Source organism: Pleurodeles waltl, chromosome 12 (genome assembly GCF_031143425.1).
Source record: "Pleurodeles waltl isolate 20211129_DDA chromosome 12, aPleWal1.hap1.20221129, whole genome shotgun sequence".
Classification (NCBI taxonomy): domain Eukaryota; kingdom Metazoa; phylum Chordata; class Amphibia; order Caudata; family Salamandridae; genus Pleurodeles; species Pleurodeles waltl.
This window is the reverse complement of record NC_090451.1, coordinates 715,426,121-715,441,110: the sequence shown is the minus strand read 5'-3', so window position 1 is coordinate 715,441,110 and position 14,990 is coordinate 715,426,121. Positions and strand designations below refer to the sequence as shown.

Here is a 14,990-nt window from a genome sequence, read left to right as displayed (position 1 = left end):
ACTTTGTACGGGTAGGTTACCCTTCCAGTACAAAACCTGTGCTAGACTCATGCACACTCCCTATAGCGCAAAGACAGCAGCTAAAATCAGCATTAGGGCGAGGGCAGGAGAACGATAGCTCTGTAGATATGGCACACTCCTTCTCTCTCCTTTTCATGCAGCGCATAATTTTTGGCTTCAAAGATCGATTTCTACTATTTAGGCCAACACTTCCAGTCAATCCTACCAGTGGTTATGCATGAGCCGGAGACTGACTATACCCACTACCAGCGCATAACTCCACAGTATTCCCCAATTTATTATATTTCTTGTTGCATGTGAAGAGCTCAGTTGCACATGCAACTAGCTCTGCATCACAAAACGAGTCAATAAAAAATAAACATAATTAAAAGTTGTGGTTCATCAAATTTTTGCCTAGGCTAATACGCGTTTATCTTTTCCACAGTGAAGACTTGCACTGGCTTAGAAGCATCGTTGGAATTTAATAATAATAATAAGAATGATATTTGCTATGGACAAGTTTAACAGGACTCAATTTACTAATCTTGAATCGATGGATGGCTGACTTGGCCTTGCCAATATTAATTCTTCTGATCTATAGATCGCAGCTGACTTCAGCACTGAGTTACTCTTTCCAACAACTTCTCAGACTCCGATGATCTGGAGCGCCAACATTTCCAGTCCCTGTGTGTGCTCCCAGTGCCTGACCACATCTCTCGGCCACATGTGCACTAACCCACATCTTCTACCTATGCGAGTATGTCTGCACCTGACCACTTGTATTGCTCACATATGTATCTGCATCAGGCCACATTTCCTGCTGGTGTGCTGGTCCACACAAGGCAACTTTTTCTGCCTGTGTATTCTTTTGTACACCACATCCCCATCTCATGTATGCCTGTCAGCATCGGTCTCACCTCCGTTCAACATGTGTGTGTCAGCACCTAAGCACACCTTCCGGAGGGGCGTTCTACAACAGACCACATCCCCAAGTCCAGAACACACAAACCACTTCTCAAAGATCTAGGGCTTAATTTACAAGGCCCTAGCGGCACACTGTGCCCTGAAGCGTAATTTGTTTTACGCTCCAGTGGCGCAGTGTGCTGGCCCATACTTACATGGCCACGCCAATCCAACTTCCGTGGCTTTTCATGGCCCTGTAAATATGTACCACTTTCACGCAGAATACTGTATGAAAGGGGAGTTCAATGCGTGTTGGTTTCGGTGTTTGCACACAAGCCCATGTAACCCGAGGAATCTAATACATTCCCCAATTTGCAAGTCTGGTAATATGTTAGATTCTTACGCCACCTCAGGGGTGGCATAAGATGCAGCGGGGACAAATATCTTAATTTCTCCTCATTTTTTCCTCTATGTGTGCTGCATTCTGCAGCACACACAGAACCTCAGGAGAACGTAATGAATCGGTTTGATGCGTCAGATTTCTTACTTTGCCTGGCAACTCCCTAACGACGCAATGGATGCGCTGTATTTACAATACAGAGATCCATGCAGTGGCTACTCACTAAGGGCAGAAGGGGCGGGGCGTCGCGCGGGTGGGGAGCAGGAAATAAAAAACAAATTAGTATAAAAAAGAAAATAATCTTACTTTTGCTGCTGCGCGTCGCTTTGCTCCTCTGCTTCGTCGCTGGCTGCAAACAGGTACAGGCTCCCAGCCTGCCCTGCGCCAATCCCGACGCTGCTCAGCAGTGTCAAGATTGGCTAGGAGCGCCCAATCAGGGCGCCCCCAGGCAGACTGGGAGCCTGTGCAGGCTGTCTACGGCCCAGCAACTGTGTTGCTGGGCTGAGAGAGCCCAGTACGCATGTATGACCCGAGAAGGCCAGCCAAATTTCGCAGTGAGCGGAGTGCTATGCACTCCCACTCCCTTCTTTTCACCCCATGGCCCCGTCCCTTTTAATGAAAAATAATAATAAACTTAGCATTATTATCGTTTTTCAGTAAAAGGATTGCAGCTGCCACTGCTGGTGGGGGGTGGGGGCAGGGGGGTGACGACGCTCCTCCACCCAAATGGAGGAGCCGCCCCTGGCTCCATGGTGCACCTTTCCACAGATGCGTCAGAAATGCTGGTGCATCTATGGCGCTAAACTGATGCTTTGTTGGACTAGCATCACAAAAACGACGCTACTCCTGTAATGCATAGTAGCTCCCACAGGAAAAAGCCCTGTGCCCTGCTCTGAGGTGGCATTACATTTTTGGTGCAGTGAAGTTGCAGAACGATGCAGTGAAATGTAAATTTCACTGCATCAGTTTGTGTGCCATTTTCCTTGGGCAAGCCTACCTTGCATATCAGTGCCGGTTGCGGGCGCCCAGGGGTGAAAAGTGACGCTAAAGGCACTTGCATCACTTTGTAGAATTGGAGTTGTTTTTGCTCTGCCGCAGCCTCAATATTTGTGGCATACGAGCCTTGTAAATGAGGCCCTAGGAAGAGGAAAGCACCTCATATGGCTGTTTTTGTGCAGGAAGGTGTCCCTTCCTGCACAAAAACAACCATCCTTCCAACACATGCTTCCTTGCACCATGGTGCTGGGGTGCCTGCGTTGGCACATGGCAGCTATTTGTGCACCTGCGCAGGGGGAGAGGACAGGAATGAGCCGAATCTTGTAGATACGGTGCATTTCTGCCCATTTCTCTGAGGTGTAGATGTAGGAAAGTACACTCTTTCTTGTCATGGTTACCCCCATTTTATGCATGTTGTCAGTGTGTTTAACTGTGTTCACTGGGATCCTGCTAACCAGGACCCCAGTGATTATGCTCTCTCCCTGCTAACTTGATACAATGTGCCATTTTCACCCCACATTTGGAATACTGGTGCTCCCATGTAAGTCCCTAGTATATGGTACTAATGTACCCAGGGCACTTGGATACCAGGTGATCCCCCATGGCCTGCAGCATGTATTATGCCACCCACGATCCCATGCAGAGTGTTCTGCAAGCCTGGAATTGCAGCCTGCGTGAAAGGGTGCATGGACCCTTTTTCACCGTAGGTCACTGCACCAGGTCACTGTATGTCACCCCTATGGCAGGCATTCCTACCCAGAGGGCAGGGCGCAAGTACCTGTGTGTGAGGGCACCCCTGCACTAGTAGGTGTGTCCTCACAAACTCCAGTGCCACTTTCATGGACTGGGTGAGTGCAGGGACGCCATTTTATGTGTGTATCCGACATAGGTCACTATCTATGTCCAGCTACATAATAATAACTCCTAACCTGGGCATGTTTGGTATCAAACATGTCAGAATCATACCCCACTACTGGTGCCAGTATTGGAAGTATGATTCAGTGCACTCTGGGGGCTCCTTGGAGGACCCCCAGCATTACTCCTACCAGACTCCTAGGGTTTTCCAGGCAGCCCAAGCTGCTGCCACCCCTCAGACAGGTTTCTGCCTTCCTGCTGCTTGAAAAGCTCAAGCCCAGAAAGGAAGAGCAAAGGATTTCCTTTGGGAGAGGGAGGTAAAACCCTCTCCTTTTGGAAATAGGTTTTACATGGCTTTGGAGGGGTAATATTTGATGCACTCCGTGCATAAACTAGTCTACACCCTTTCTGGGACCTCCAGTCGCTGCTGTGGCGCAAAATTGGACATTGGAAAGGGGAGTGACCACTCCCCTGTCAATTACCACCTCAGGGGTGGTGCCCAGAGCTCCTCCAGAGGGTCCCTGGGTTCTGCTATCTTGAATCCAAGGTTGGCAGGGACCTCTGGGAGCATCTGAGTGCCAGGCAGATGATGTTAGAGCCCCCCCCAGATAAGTGGTGACCTAGCTAGGTGGCCAATCCCCCTTTCAGGGCTATTTAGGGTCTCTCTCTTGGGTGGGTCCACAGATTCAGCTTGCAAAATTCCAGCAGGACTACTCTACAACCTTACTTCAACTTCTAACCACTGGAACCGCGACCGGACCCTCCAGGAACCGCCAATCTGCATCCACGACGAAGACTCTACTTGCAACATTGTTTCCACGGCGCCTTCCAGCTTCTGCAACATTTCCCTGGCTGTGCATCCTCTGAGGGCAGCAAGTCTTCAGCCTGCATGAGAAGGAAGAAGGAATCTCCCTTGGGGTGAAAGAGTCACTCCTCTGCATCCGCAGGCACCAACTGTGAAGACTGGCAGCATGGAGCTCCTCTCAACCTGAGCTGCGTGGATCCTTTATCACGGGTAGTGGTCCGGAGTAGTGCTCTTGGTCCTCTCTGCCAGCTGTCCAACTTTGGTGGAGGTAGGCTCTTGCCTTCCCATGCAGGATAGTACCCCAGTGCACCGCGTCTCTGGCAGCTACCAAGGGTTGTTGGCATCTCCTTCACGGGATCTTCAGGCTCTGGATAGCCCCAGCACTCTTCCCTGCAATGCACAGCCCTCTGCATGCATCTCCTGCGGCATGGGCCCCTTTTCAAGTTGTGGTGCTTGGGCTCCTCTGTGACTCCTGGTTCCTCGTCCAGAGGGTCACATGTGGGAGTAGCCTCTTCTTCTGTGGACTCCCTGTTTTGCTGAGGGTCCCACTTGGACTCCCCCCATGGCTTGAGTCCTCCTGGACCTTGCTTCACTTTCACTTCACTTCACTGCACCTTCTGCCTTTGCCAAGGCTTGTTGGTGTTTTTTCCACGCCACTGACCAACTGCAATCTTCTACCAGGCGTGGGAAGTCGACTGCATCCTCCTTGAACTTTTCACTTGCTCCAGGGCTGGAATCCTGACCATCTTCTTCTCACTGTCGACCAACTTCTGCATCCACAGCTGGGTGGGTAGTAGCCCCTACTCCTCATGGACCCTTCTGTGACTTCTGGACTTGGTCCCCTTCTTCCACAGGTCTTCTTCTTCAGGAATTCACCGCTGGTTTCTTGCAATTTTGCGTAGCTGTTGCATTTTCTTCCTTCTGTGTGGTTTTGGGAAAATCCAGTAACTTACTCCTTCCTGGTCACTTGGGGGGCACAGAGGTACTACCTTTGGGTTTTCCTAGAACCCCCAGCTCTCCTCTACACATTCCACTTACCTAGATGGGGGTCCTGTGTTTGCATTCCATTTTTTCAGTATATGGTTTTGGCTCCCCCTTTGGTCACTGTTGTTTATTTGCATTTGCACTGTTTTCTATCACTTTCTATGCCTATTACTGATTATTAGTTTATATATTTAGTGTGTGTACTTACCTCCTATTGGAGGGTTGCCTATCTAGCGTTTTGGTACTGTGTTACTGTGATAGAGACCCTTTATGTTAGTAAAACTGCGTGTTTTCTTTCATGTGTATAAGTGCTGTGTGACTACAGCGGTACTGCAAGAGCTTTGCATGCCTCCAAGATGAGCCTTGGCTGCTCAGCTACAGCTACCCCTAGACAGCCCTGGCTTCTAGACACTGCCTACACTACACTAATAGGGGGTACCTGGACCTGATATAAGGTGCAAGTATCTTAGGCACCCCACCACACACAAGGCCAGCTTCCTACAACGGCAGTGCAGCATGGTACTTTCTGTGCCGCCCTCTGCCTCGTAAATGAGCCCATAAATATCTTGTACCCTTCCTCAAGTTCCACTCACCTGGGGGATGATGGCCGATGTGGCTCTGCTCCAAGTCCTCTTGGCCATCAGGATACAACTGTGAGTTTTCTTCAGGTTGTAAGGAGAAGGCGGCAGGGCCAACAGGAAAACCTGTTTGAATGTAAACAGACTCCGGTAAACATGAGGCATGCTGCTGTTGGCTAGAGTCTGGGGCATGAGAGTGGAATGCGATATAATAACTAGCGATAGGATATTGAGTTAGAAAGGGTCGGGGACATGGGAAGGTATCTGTGTCAGTACATAAAGCTGCTAGTGCTTGGATGCAGCGATCCCAGCCGCCCGCTACCATGACTTTTACCGGAATAGGGAGGATGGATGGCTTGTGTGAACAGATGTCATCCCCTGCTATGACCTGAGTGAAGCCCAGACCCACATGGCTCAGAGCTGTGCCCACCTCCTGCTTCCAGCGAGCTTGGCTTGTCTTCGCAGTACAAGTCTTCCTCGCGTCGGATTCTGAATAATACGTCAGGAAGGACTGTGGGTCGAGGAGCTGCGGAGAGAGAGAGCTGGTGTTACACAGGATGCCAGGATGTCCCTGAGTTACAAACAGTGGCTTCAGCTCCAGAAGAGAACATGGATGACAGCAGGCCCTGACCCAGGGCACCAGTAGGTATCAGCACCGACAGGAGTCTTTTCCTTCCTTCTCTCCCTGGCCAGGGTCTTCCTAAGACAAACTAGATCTGACAATGCAATGCATCTTCCTTCAGCACCATCATGGGGGAGTCAGGATAAAGAGCAGAGAAGGTCTTGGGATAGAACTCAAGTGAACAGGGAAGTCTGTCCTGCTTCCATGTGTACAACGAGAAGTCAGAAGAACTTTAAGGGACATCAACAAAGCAGTAGATGGCTTGAACAAAGGGCACTTACCTAGGCGCGCTCTGTCTCTGCATATGATGAGTGCAGGTCACAGCAATGGAGCCATTTACAATGTGAGTGAGAACAGATTCACGCCCATCAATGAGTGCAGGGGAGGCAGGCCCTACTTACCCAGGGGGGGCTCCGTCGCGGCTGGGGTTGCTGCAGCCTGGTGATCCGTCCGGAACTCGTCTCTGCCTCTGTAGATCCGGAGTAAAGTCTCAGGGTTGAGAATCTGGTAGCCTGTGTTAGAGACAGAGATGCTGCCTTTTAAAATATGATCCTTAGAAGGAGGCAGAGAGAGGGAGGGAACAGGGCGAGGAAGAGAGAAGAGAGAAAGACAAAGAGAGGAGAAGAATGTCAGGTAAAGGAGGAAACCTGACAGGGCAGAGGGTGGACTGTGTGAATGAAGGATAATAAGTGACAGCTTGCATGGAAGAATGAAAGAGAAACAGAAAGAAACTGCAACAGAAAGGCAGAACGTGAGTGAGATGTAACAAAGACAGAGCACAGGAAAGGCGGGAAGAGAAGTTGGAACAAAGGAAAGACCGGCTCAGAAGAAATAAGAGGGAGGCAGACAGGGCAAGGGAAGGGGCAGAGAGAGAGAGAGAGAGAGGTAGATGCTTTCATCCTAGAGATCTGCTGGAACAGACACTTTACTGGTTGGTGTGGACAACAAAGGTGACCTGCTTGAAAGACTACAGGATGCTGGACAGTGCTGTCCTGCGCTTGTCGGATACCCTACAAACATCTCACATGGGTACATGTGAGGGTCTTGTTTAATTCGCCCTATTGTTGCTGCTCTCAGTAACAAGGAAGGGGTGCTTAGCTTGCTGCAGCTTCAGGTCCCACGTTTCTGCAGAGTGGGGGTCGTGTGATTTGTTCCAGTTCTTCCCAGGGGACCTCTGCGCCGTGTGGCCCTCGGAGTCCACTGCATCCCTTTGGGAAGCTCCACTCCATGCTCTGCTGTGAGATATGGAAGGCTGGCTAATCCATTTTGAGGTGCACATATCCTCTCCTGAGCTGAGGCCTCACACCACAGGTCCACGCTGGCATCCCCGGTCCACGCATGGACCTCATGACAACCTTAACACAAGCCCCGGTCTCCCAGCAGCGTCTTTCCTGCCTGTTCCATGTCCTTTCTCTTGTAGTCTGCAGTGAGAGGACACAGCATCATAGGATGTAACTCACAGCCCTCTTAGAAGCATACAGGTCCCGCTCACTGCCCTCTCTGTGGCACGCCTGCTTTCTTCTCACCAAACCCCACAGGTTGTCTGTCTCCACCAGCCCGACGTGTCTAGTGTCCATTCAGTGCCTGCCTGAAAAGAAGCATCAGTATCAGTTCCTCATCTTTATACAAGACGCCCGGGCATCCCATATAAAATCTGAATTGAAGGCTTGTAGACTAGTCAACCGTGTAGCGATGTTTGTGGTCTTGAGTGACCAGCGCCGATTGTGAGTTATCCAGCGTTATATCAGCGTGTCATGATTCAACTTTAGGAAACCTGAGACTTAAAACATAGACTGCGCACCTCGGTCAGCAGAAGATACTTACCCATCAGAATCAAGGCTTGGTGAATTTCCTTCATCACATTCTTGTAAAAATCCTTCTGCCATTCGTGTAAAAACATCCACTCTTCTTCAGAGAAACAGGCGGCAACATCCCAGAATTTAACCTGTTCCTGCAAAACAAAATGTTATCAGAAGGTCACTTAGCTTCTGTTACTTACACATAAATATAAAAGTGGCTGCGGGGATTAGGGACAGACCACTCATCTTGTACCAGACAGAAGGCGCGCCCATTAGCAAGAGGCTTTGTGTTTACTACTCACAAAAGGAAATACCAAGTCGAATACGGAAAGAGGGAAAACACGTGTTACAATGTGCTACGCTTGTGATGCATTATGTGCTCACCTCTCTGCTCAGCCAGGGCGTGTTGTCAGGTAATGTCAGTGAGTGAGAGAGTGGGCTGAGCAGAGAGGATACTGCTCCTGATGGGGTTTCCTCATTAAGTAACTTGTAACTTATTCTGTAACATTTTAAATAAATCTACAATCTGTATCCTGCATGAACTGGACACCTGAGTCCTACTTGCCAACTAGGAATCCTTGATTACAACACTGGCCACGATCTGGAAACAAATCTACACTTAAGGAAACTTAAGGAAAAGAGACGCATGAAGAGGAAAAACAGATGGATAGGTGGAAAAGTTGATGTGAACAAGAGGAAATTACGATTTATTTAGGAGAAGGAGCACTACACTTTTGGTCAGACTGCATTTTCCTGGCCTGACCATTGGTTTTGTCAGCCGATTAGCACATTTTACTGCAAAGTTTTTAAACATCTTTTTAAAATTGTATTGAATTTGTAATGAAGTTCGGTTTTTAAGGGGCAGCCATTTTTACCACACTGTAGAGGCCCACGGAGGTCCGCCATCTTGGGGGGTTGGCGGTCTAGTTGACCGCTTCCCAGCTTTAATAAAACCGGTCCCGGCGTCGGCGCGCCAAAGGCAAGCCCGTCCGCGCCAGGACAGGGCTAGGGGCCACCCCCGCATCAATTAAGTATGGCAAGTCGAGATACCTTTACCTATTCGTCAGGTGCGCTAAAGGACCTTAGGAAAAGAGTAGGAGAGGGCTGCTACATTTGTCCCAGCGATGCGAGGGAGACATGGTCCTGCCCTAGATGTGATTGGACTCTGGAAAAGCCTATGGGTCCTGACTCAGATCAGGCAGAACCCTCCAAATATAATGTGAGGATTCAGCTAATAAATTGCCGCTCTCTGCCAGCACACAAACTAGACATAAATCTCTTGCTGAGCGAGGGGGCACAAGATGCCCTCTTTTTGACAGAAACGTGGCTCCATGAGAGTTCAGGGCCGGATTTAGCTCTTGCAGTACCCAAAGGGTATGTGATAGCCAGAACCGATAGAGATAAAGGGAAAGGAGGGAGAATAGCAATTATTTTTAAACAAGATTTTCTTTTTAACTATAGTCCCCTTGACCTCGCAGGGTGTGAGGGAATGATTTTTTCCATTACCTTCAATCCTACGTTTACATTTACAGGAGTACTACTCTACCGCCCCCGGGGACTTATGATGAATTACTGAACCTATTACCAGAGCGGATGGCAAGTCTCATTTGCAATAGGCCGAATTTTACTTTATTAGGAGATTTTAATATCCAAGTTGATAACTTAGAACTGATGGCAACTAAGCGGTTAGTGAATGATCTGGAAGCGCTGGGATTACACCAACTGATCAGCGGCCCCAAACAGGAGAAAGGGCATACTTTAGACCTGGAGTTTAGTAATCTTTCATCGTTGGTCACACTACCCCCTACCCCTGTAGCATGGTCCGATCATTTTTTAATCACCTTAAAGGCTAATATAACTAATAGGTTTGGACACCACCATCACTCCAACAGTAAGATTAGGAAGTGGAATAAACTAAAGACAACAGAATGGGTCAATTCACTGAATAGAACTAAAAAATATTTTATGAGGGACCGGCAGATAGACCCTACCTCTTTTAATGAGTGGATCTCTGATAGTCTGGACAGAGTGCTGCCCTATACACCCCTCTCTGAGCAAAAGAAGGGAGGAAAGGCTCCCTGGTTCAATAACCACTTAATGACATTAAAGAGGAACTGTAGAAAGATTGAAAGGAAATGGAGGAAATCACTAAAGGAGGAGGACAGAGAAGAGTACAGAGGTTCAATTAGGTTGTACCAGAAGGAGATCAGATTAGCCCAAGCGACCTTTTATGGAGATAAAATTCAAAAGGCGGCAGGATCTCCTAAATAAATTTTTGGTGTGCTCAAGGAGCTATTGAATATTCCTGCATGCCCGGAAGCAATGGAAGCTTCAGAAGAACATAGTAACAATTTTGCCTCCTTCTTCTTAAAGAAGATTGAGGACATCTATGAAAACTTCTCAGGGGAAGTAGGGGGAGTTGCAGGGCATGAGATGGAGAAGAAGGAAGGTGACAATGTTTTACAGAGTTTTCTTCTCATCTCTGAGGAAGGAGCTTTGGAGCTCCTCAGTAAATTAAAATCAGGCTCTCCACTTGATCCCGCACCTCCCCACATTATTATGCAGGGAAGAGTAGCGCTAAATCCGGTAATAACCGAGATGTTAAACAGCTCGCTACAAAGTGGGATGGTGCCGGACTCCTGGAAACATGCCGTGGTCAAGCCCCTTCTAAAGAAGCCTAATCTAAATGGAGCGGTCTTTAAAAACTACAGGCCTATCTCGCTCCTTCCCATGATGGCAAAACTTATTGATAAGCACGTAAATATACAACTATCGCGCTTTCTGGAGGAACATAAGATTTTGCATATAACTCAAATAGGCTTTAGACCGGGCCACAGCACTGAATCTGCCATGATTGCAGTTACGGAAGAAGCGAGAAAATGAATGGACCATGGTCAGGCAACTGTAATAATAATGCTAGATTTGAGTGCGGCATTTGATACAGTCAATCATGATCTACTCATTCAAAGAATGGGAAATAGTGGGATAAAAGGAAGGGCGCTTAAATGGTTAAGCTCGTTCTTACAAAATAGAACCTTTCAAGTCCTGGATCGTTCTTTTTTCTCAGCCCAGTTGAAACTTTTATGCGGAGTTCCGCAGGGCTCATCTTTGAGTCCCACTCTGTTCAACATTTACATGTTCCCCCTAGCAGAAGTCATAGAACCCTTTGGGGTATCCCTGGTGTCATATGCGGATGACAAACAGCTGGTGGTTTCTTTCTCCCCCAATAAGGAGGCGGACAACTCTGCCTTGCCTGCCTGTCTCCAAGCGATTGCTGCCTAGATGACAGAAAGCAGGCTGCAACTCAACGAAGAAAAGACAGAAATTATGTTTTTAGGAAAACTGGCCAACCCTGCTAAAAATATAGGACCGGTAATACATTTAGATTACTTAACCCCCCCCCCCAAAATAAAACTCAGATTAAAGCCTTGGGAGTTTGGTTGGATCCCAAACTCACCACGGAACATCAAGCCAAGAGAACGTCAGCCACCTGTTTTGGGATTCTTAAGCTACTAAGGAAGATTATTGGTCTGCTTCCGCCATTGGCCAAAAGATTGGCCGTACAAGCCCTGATTTTATCCAGGTTAGATTATGGAAACAGCCTCTTTTTGGGATCTCCAGGTTATGTGGTTAACAAACTACGGGTGGTACAAAATGAAATGCTGCAGCACGTCTGCTCTTTAATCTGCTTAGGACCACATCAGCTAAAAAAGCTCTGATTGAACTGCACTGGCTTCCAGTGGCAAAAAGGATAACGTTTAAGGCTCTTTGCTTCTTCCACAGAGCTCTATATAAAAAGGATCCTCATTATCTAAAATCATTAATTTCACAATATACACCCACAAGAGTTTTGAGATCGGCCTCTAAAGCCCTGGTAGTGGTACCCAAAGTAAAGAGAACATCATGGGGAGGAAGATCCCTGAAGTACCAGGGAGCCAGACTTTGGAACTCCCTACCCACGAATATTCGCATGATGAATCAGGAGACTGAATTTAGGAAGGCCATTAAAACCTGGCTATTCTAAATTCTTCTAAGTTCCCCCTCTCCAGGGAAGTTTGAGATTCCTCCAGTATGTTCTAAACTTTTCAAACCGATCAGCGCTACGAGGCCTCCGGGTAGCTGGCGCTATATAAGTCTCAATAACATAACATAACATGCCCTGAACCCCACCAGCGTCTTTCCCACCAGACAGCCTGCAGACTGAGAGTGGTCTATTTAACTGTACATAGATGAGCAAAGGCGCTGTCAAGCACTCCCTGTTTTTGAGCCAGGCCTGCTGTGCCTGGTAGGAACTGTGTCAGATGCGGATTTAATTGGATCGATATTAAACGGACTACGAATACCGAAGAAGTGGCTGCTGAATTTAGAAAGCACACGTGGACTAAATACAGAGTTGATCTAATCTGTGGGGTGGAGTGGTCTGCGGTCAACATTTCTGATGGTGAGTGAACTGGCCACTGGTGAGTATAACAGTATAACAGAGGAGGGCAGCGCATGACACCTAATTTGGGAGGCTGAGTCGTGCAGCTCATTGTTCTTAGCACTATGACTGAATGTTTACAATTGATTTACTGTGAGCCCCGATGCGTGAGTGACTTGATGTACCGTTATTTGGAGGCGCGGATCGTTGCCTATATCTTTAAATCCATTACCACAGTAAGGTGGGTGCTCGCGCGCACGAAGAGAGAGCGATCAGCGCGTGTCGTCTGCTGAAGGCACCTGCGCAGCTAGTAATCTAGATTTACCTCTTGCTGTCATAGTGAGGCACGAGCACTTGCATATCAACTCTAATCCTTCCGTCATCAGTAAGATTCCAAGCGTGAGCGCCTAGGCTCGAGGGAACAAGAATCCTGAGCATGGCCATGTTGTGCTGCCTGGGAACACGTCAAAGCAACGTAGCAGCTAAACACTAGACCGCACTTACACTGCGAGTCCACGCAATGCAGGTATCATTGGCGTCAGCATCCTAGTTTTTGGAAACACATCAAAGCTGCGTGCAGCGTCGTTACTTGAAGCCAAACTGCACTGCAGAATTAATATGAGACCCACAATTTTGCTAATCTTCACTTGTTCTGCAGGGAAATGTGATGTATACATTTGTGACATTCACCTCAGCACTTAGGGAACTGTAATGTATCTTTTAGCATCGAATCTAGGGCCAGGGTATTGAGTGTAGTTCTGGTGTGATGGTGCTCAACGGAGTGGAGAACTTTGTGTTACCTTCCGCGGTTATTTTTTTATGCCATGCTGATTTTGCTGTCACATATATTGTGATGGGTTCTCTATGGCATATTCGGGTGAGATACCACTCACCATTGTGGAGTACTTTGGATTTGTCATTTTTTCTGAAACAAATATCATGCTGATTTTGCTGTGACAGTATGTTTTCACTTGTGCCACTCTGAGTGAAGTTGTCAGGAGAATGTTTTAAATATGTGCTGCATGCAATGTAATGCTGAATGGTTACATATTGCCTATGTGCTCCTGTAAGAGTGTGCAGGAGTTTTGTTGAGTAGAAGTGGCTGTGGTTGAGTCTGCATTTTGTGTCCCTGGTTCTGTGGATGGTTTTGCAGTGGTGTTTTGTGTCCCTGGTTGTGTGGATGGTTTTACAGTGGTGTTTTGTGTCCCTGGTTGTGTGGATGGTTACGCAGTAGAGGGTGAGTGTATAAAATGTGAACGCGGTCCTGCGGGAGTGCGCAGTACAAGATGTCCTGTATTTTGGAATGAGTGTCAGTTGAAAGAGCCCCTTAGCTAAGTTCACAATTTGCTTTGTTCTTTTGGATGAGTGTGGGTTGAAAGAGACCCGTTGATAAATTCACAAGATGCCCTGTTGTTTTGGCATGAGCGTGGTTTGAAAGAGACCTGTTGTTAAATTCACAAGCTGTCCTGGTGTTTTGGGATGAGTGTGGGGTGAAAGAGACCCATTGCTAAATTCCCAAGCTGCCCTGTTGTTCGTTACCTTTCTAGGTTTCGGGTATCCTAGATTCCCAATTCTTCTCTTTTCCTGTGTTTCAGAGGACCGACTCATAGGAGGTGTGCCTTATCGCCACAGTATAAGCATTTCCTTAATACCTTAAGTATGTATCTCTCTTCCTCAGTAATGGGGCCCTTCAAACTCCCAATCTGCATAGGTTCAATCTCGTCTGTCTTTTCAGGATCGGGCTTTCTCAAGCTTAGTATCAGGCCGCCCTCTGTCACGCCAGCACTCAGCGAGACGATGGTCTTGTTTTATCACCAGGTCTATTCGTTAACTAAAGTTTTCAGAGGGGTCGAGTACCTGCGACAGTGGATCTCTCAACTCGTCATGAAAACCCCTACAAAATAAAACACTCCTCTTGTTTTCTGGCAAGTCTACTTCAGCTAAAGCAGAAGAAACGAACAGAGCTCCTATCACATACCACTGTATAGATATATATAAAAACACATTAGGATGTAAATAAAATAAAAATATATAACATATGTCAAGCTCTCATTATCCTATCTGTCCCGTCTGAGGGTAACCAACACAGTACTGAAAATCTACCTGTTCAAAAAAATCATGTATCATAAGATCAATGACTTATTTCAACAATATTTTATTATATGTATGAAAACCAAAAACTTTAAATGAAACACAACATGTTACTCGAATAACTAAAGAGTATTTACACAATAATCATTGATGGGCCCACCCACACATAATAGACAAACCAATGACAATATACTGAATAATAGAAAATCTAAAAAACTCATATCCACAATACATAAAGATGTATACAGAAGAAAAATCCAATACATAGAACATCTCACATCAAATACATAACAACACATAATAACACATAAAATTAGGATATAGTAATGTGGAAACTGGCTAAGGAATCAATTTTATTATCCCCGAAGCCTGACCTCATCCTGTGATACTCAATGATGTATAGGCCTGAAAAACATATGCAGACGGTTGGATGACCTTTAGTACATTAACCCTGACAGGCAGCTTGTAAAGCAAGGCATGCTTAAAAGGGAAAGCTCATGCGACATGCATTTCATTCGCCCAGCAACAGACAGACAT

The 14,990-nt window shown here is 47.1% G+C and overlaps 1 protein-coding gene across 2 annotated transcripts in view; it reads right to left on the bottom strand.

The window, feature by feature from the left end:
• LOC138266963 (zinc finger protein 398-like) overlaps positions 1–14,990 on the bottom strand; it is a 49,372-nt gene that overhangs the window by 19,886 nt on the left and 14,496 nt on the right. For both annotated transcript variants that reach the window (XM_069215771.1, XM_069215770.1), the window contains exons 2-5: positions 7,968–8,094; positions 6,545–6,655; positions 5,952–6,047; positions 5,537–5,647 (exon numbers count right to left, since the gene is read on the bottom strand). In XM_069215771.1, coding sequence (XP_069071872.1) covers positions 5,537–5,647; positions 5,952–6,047; positions 6,545–6,655; positions 7,968–8,094 — 445 coding nt within the window. The remainder of the gene's footprint in view (positions 1–5,536; positions 5,648–5,951; positions 6,048–6,544; positions 6,656–7,967; positions 8,095–14,990) is intronic.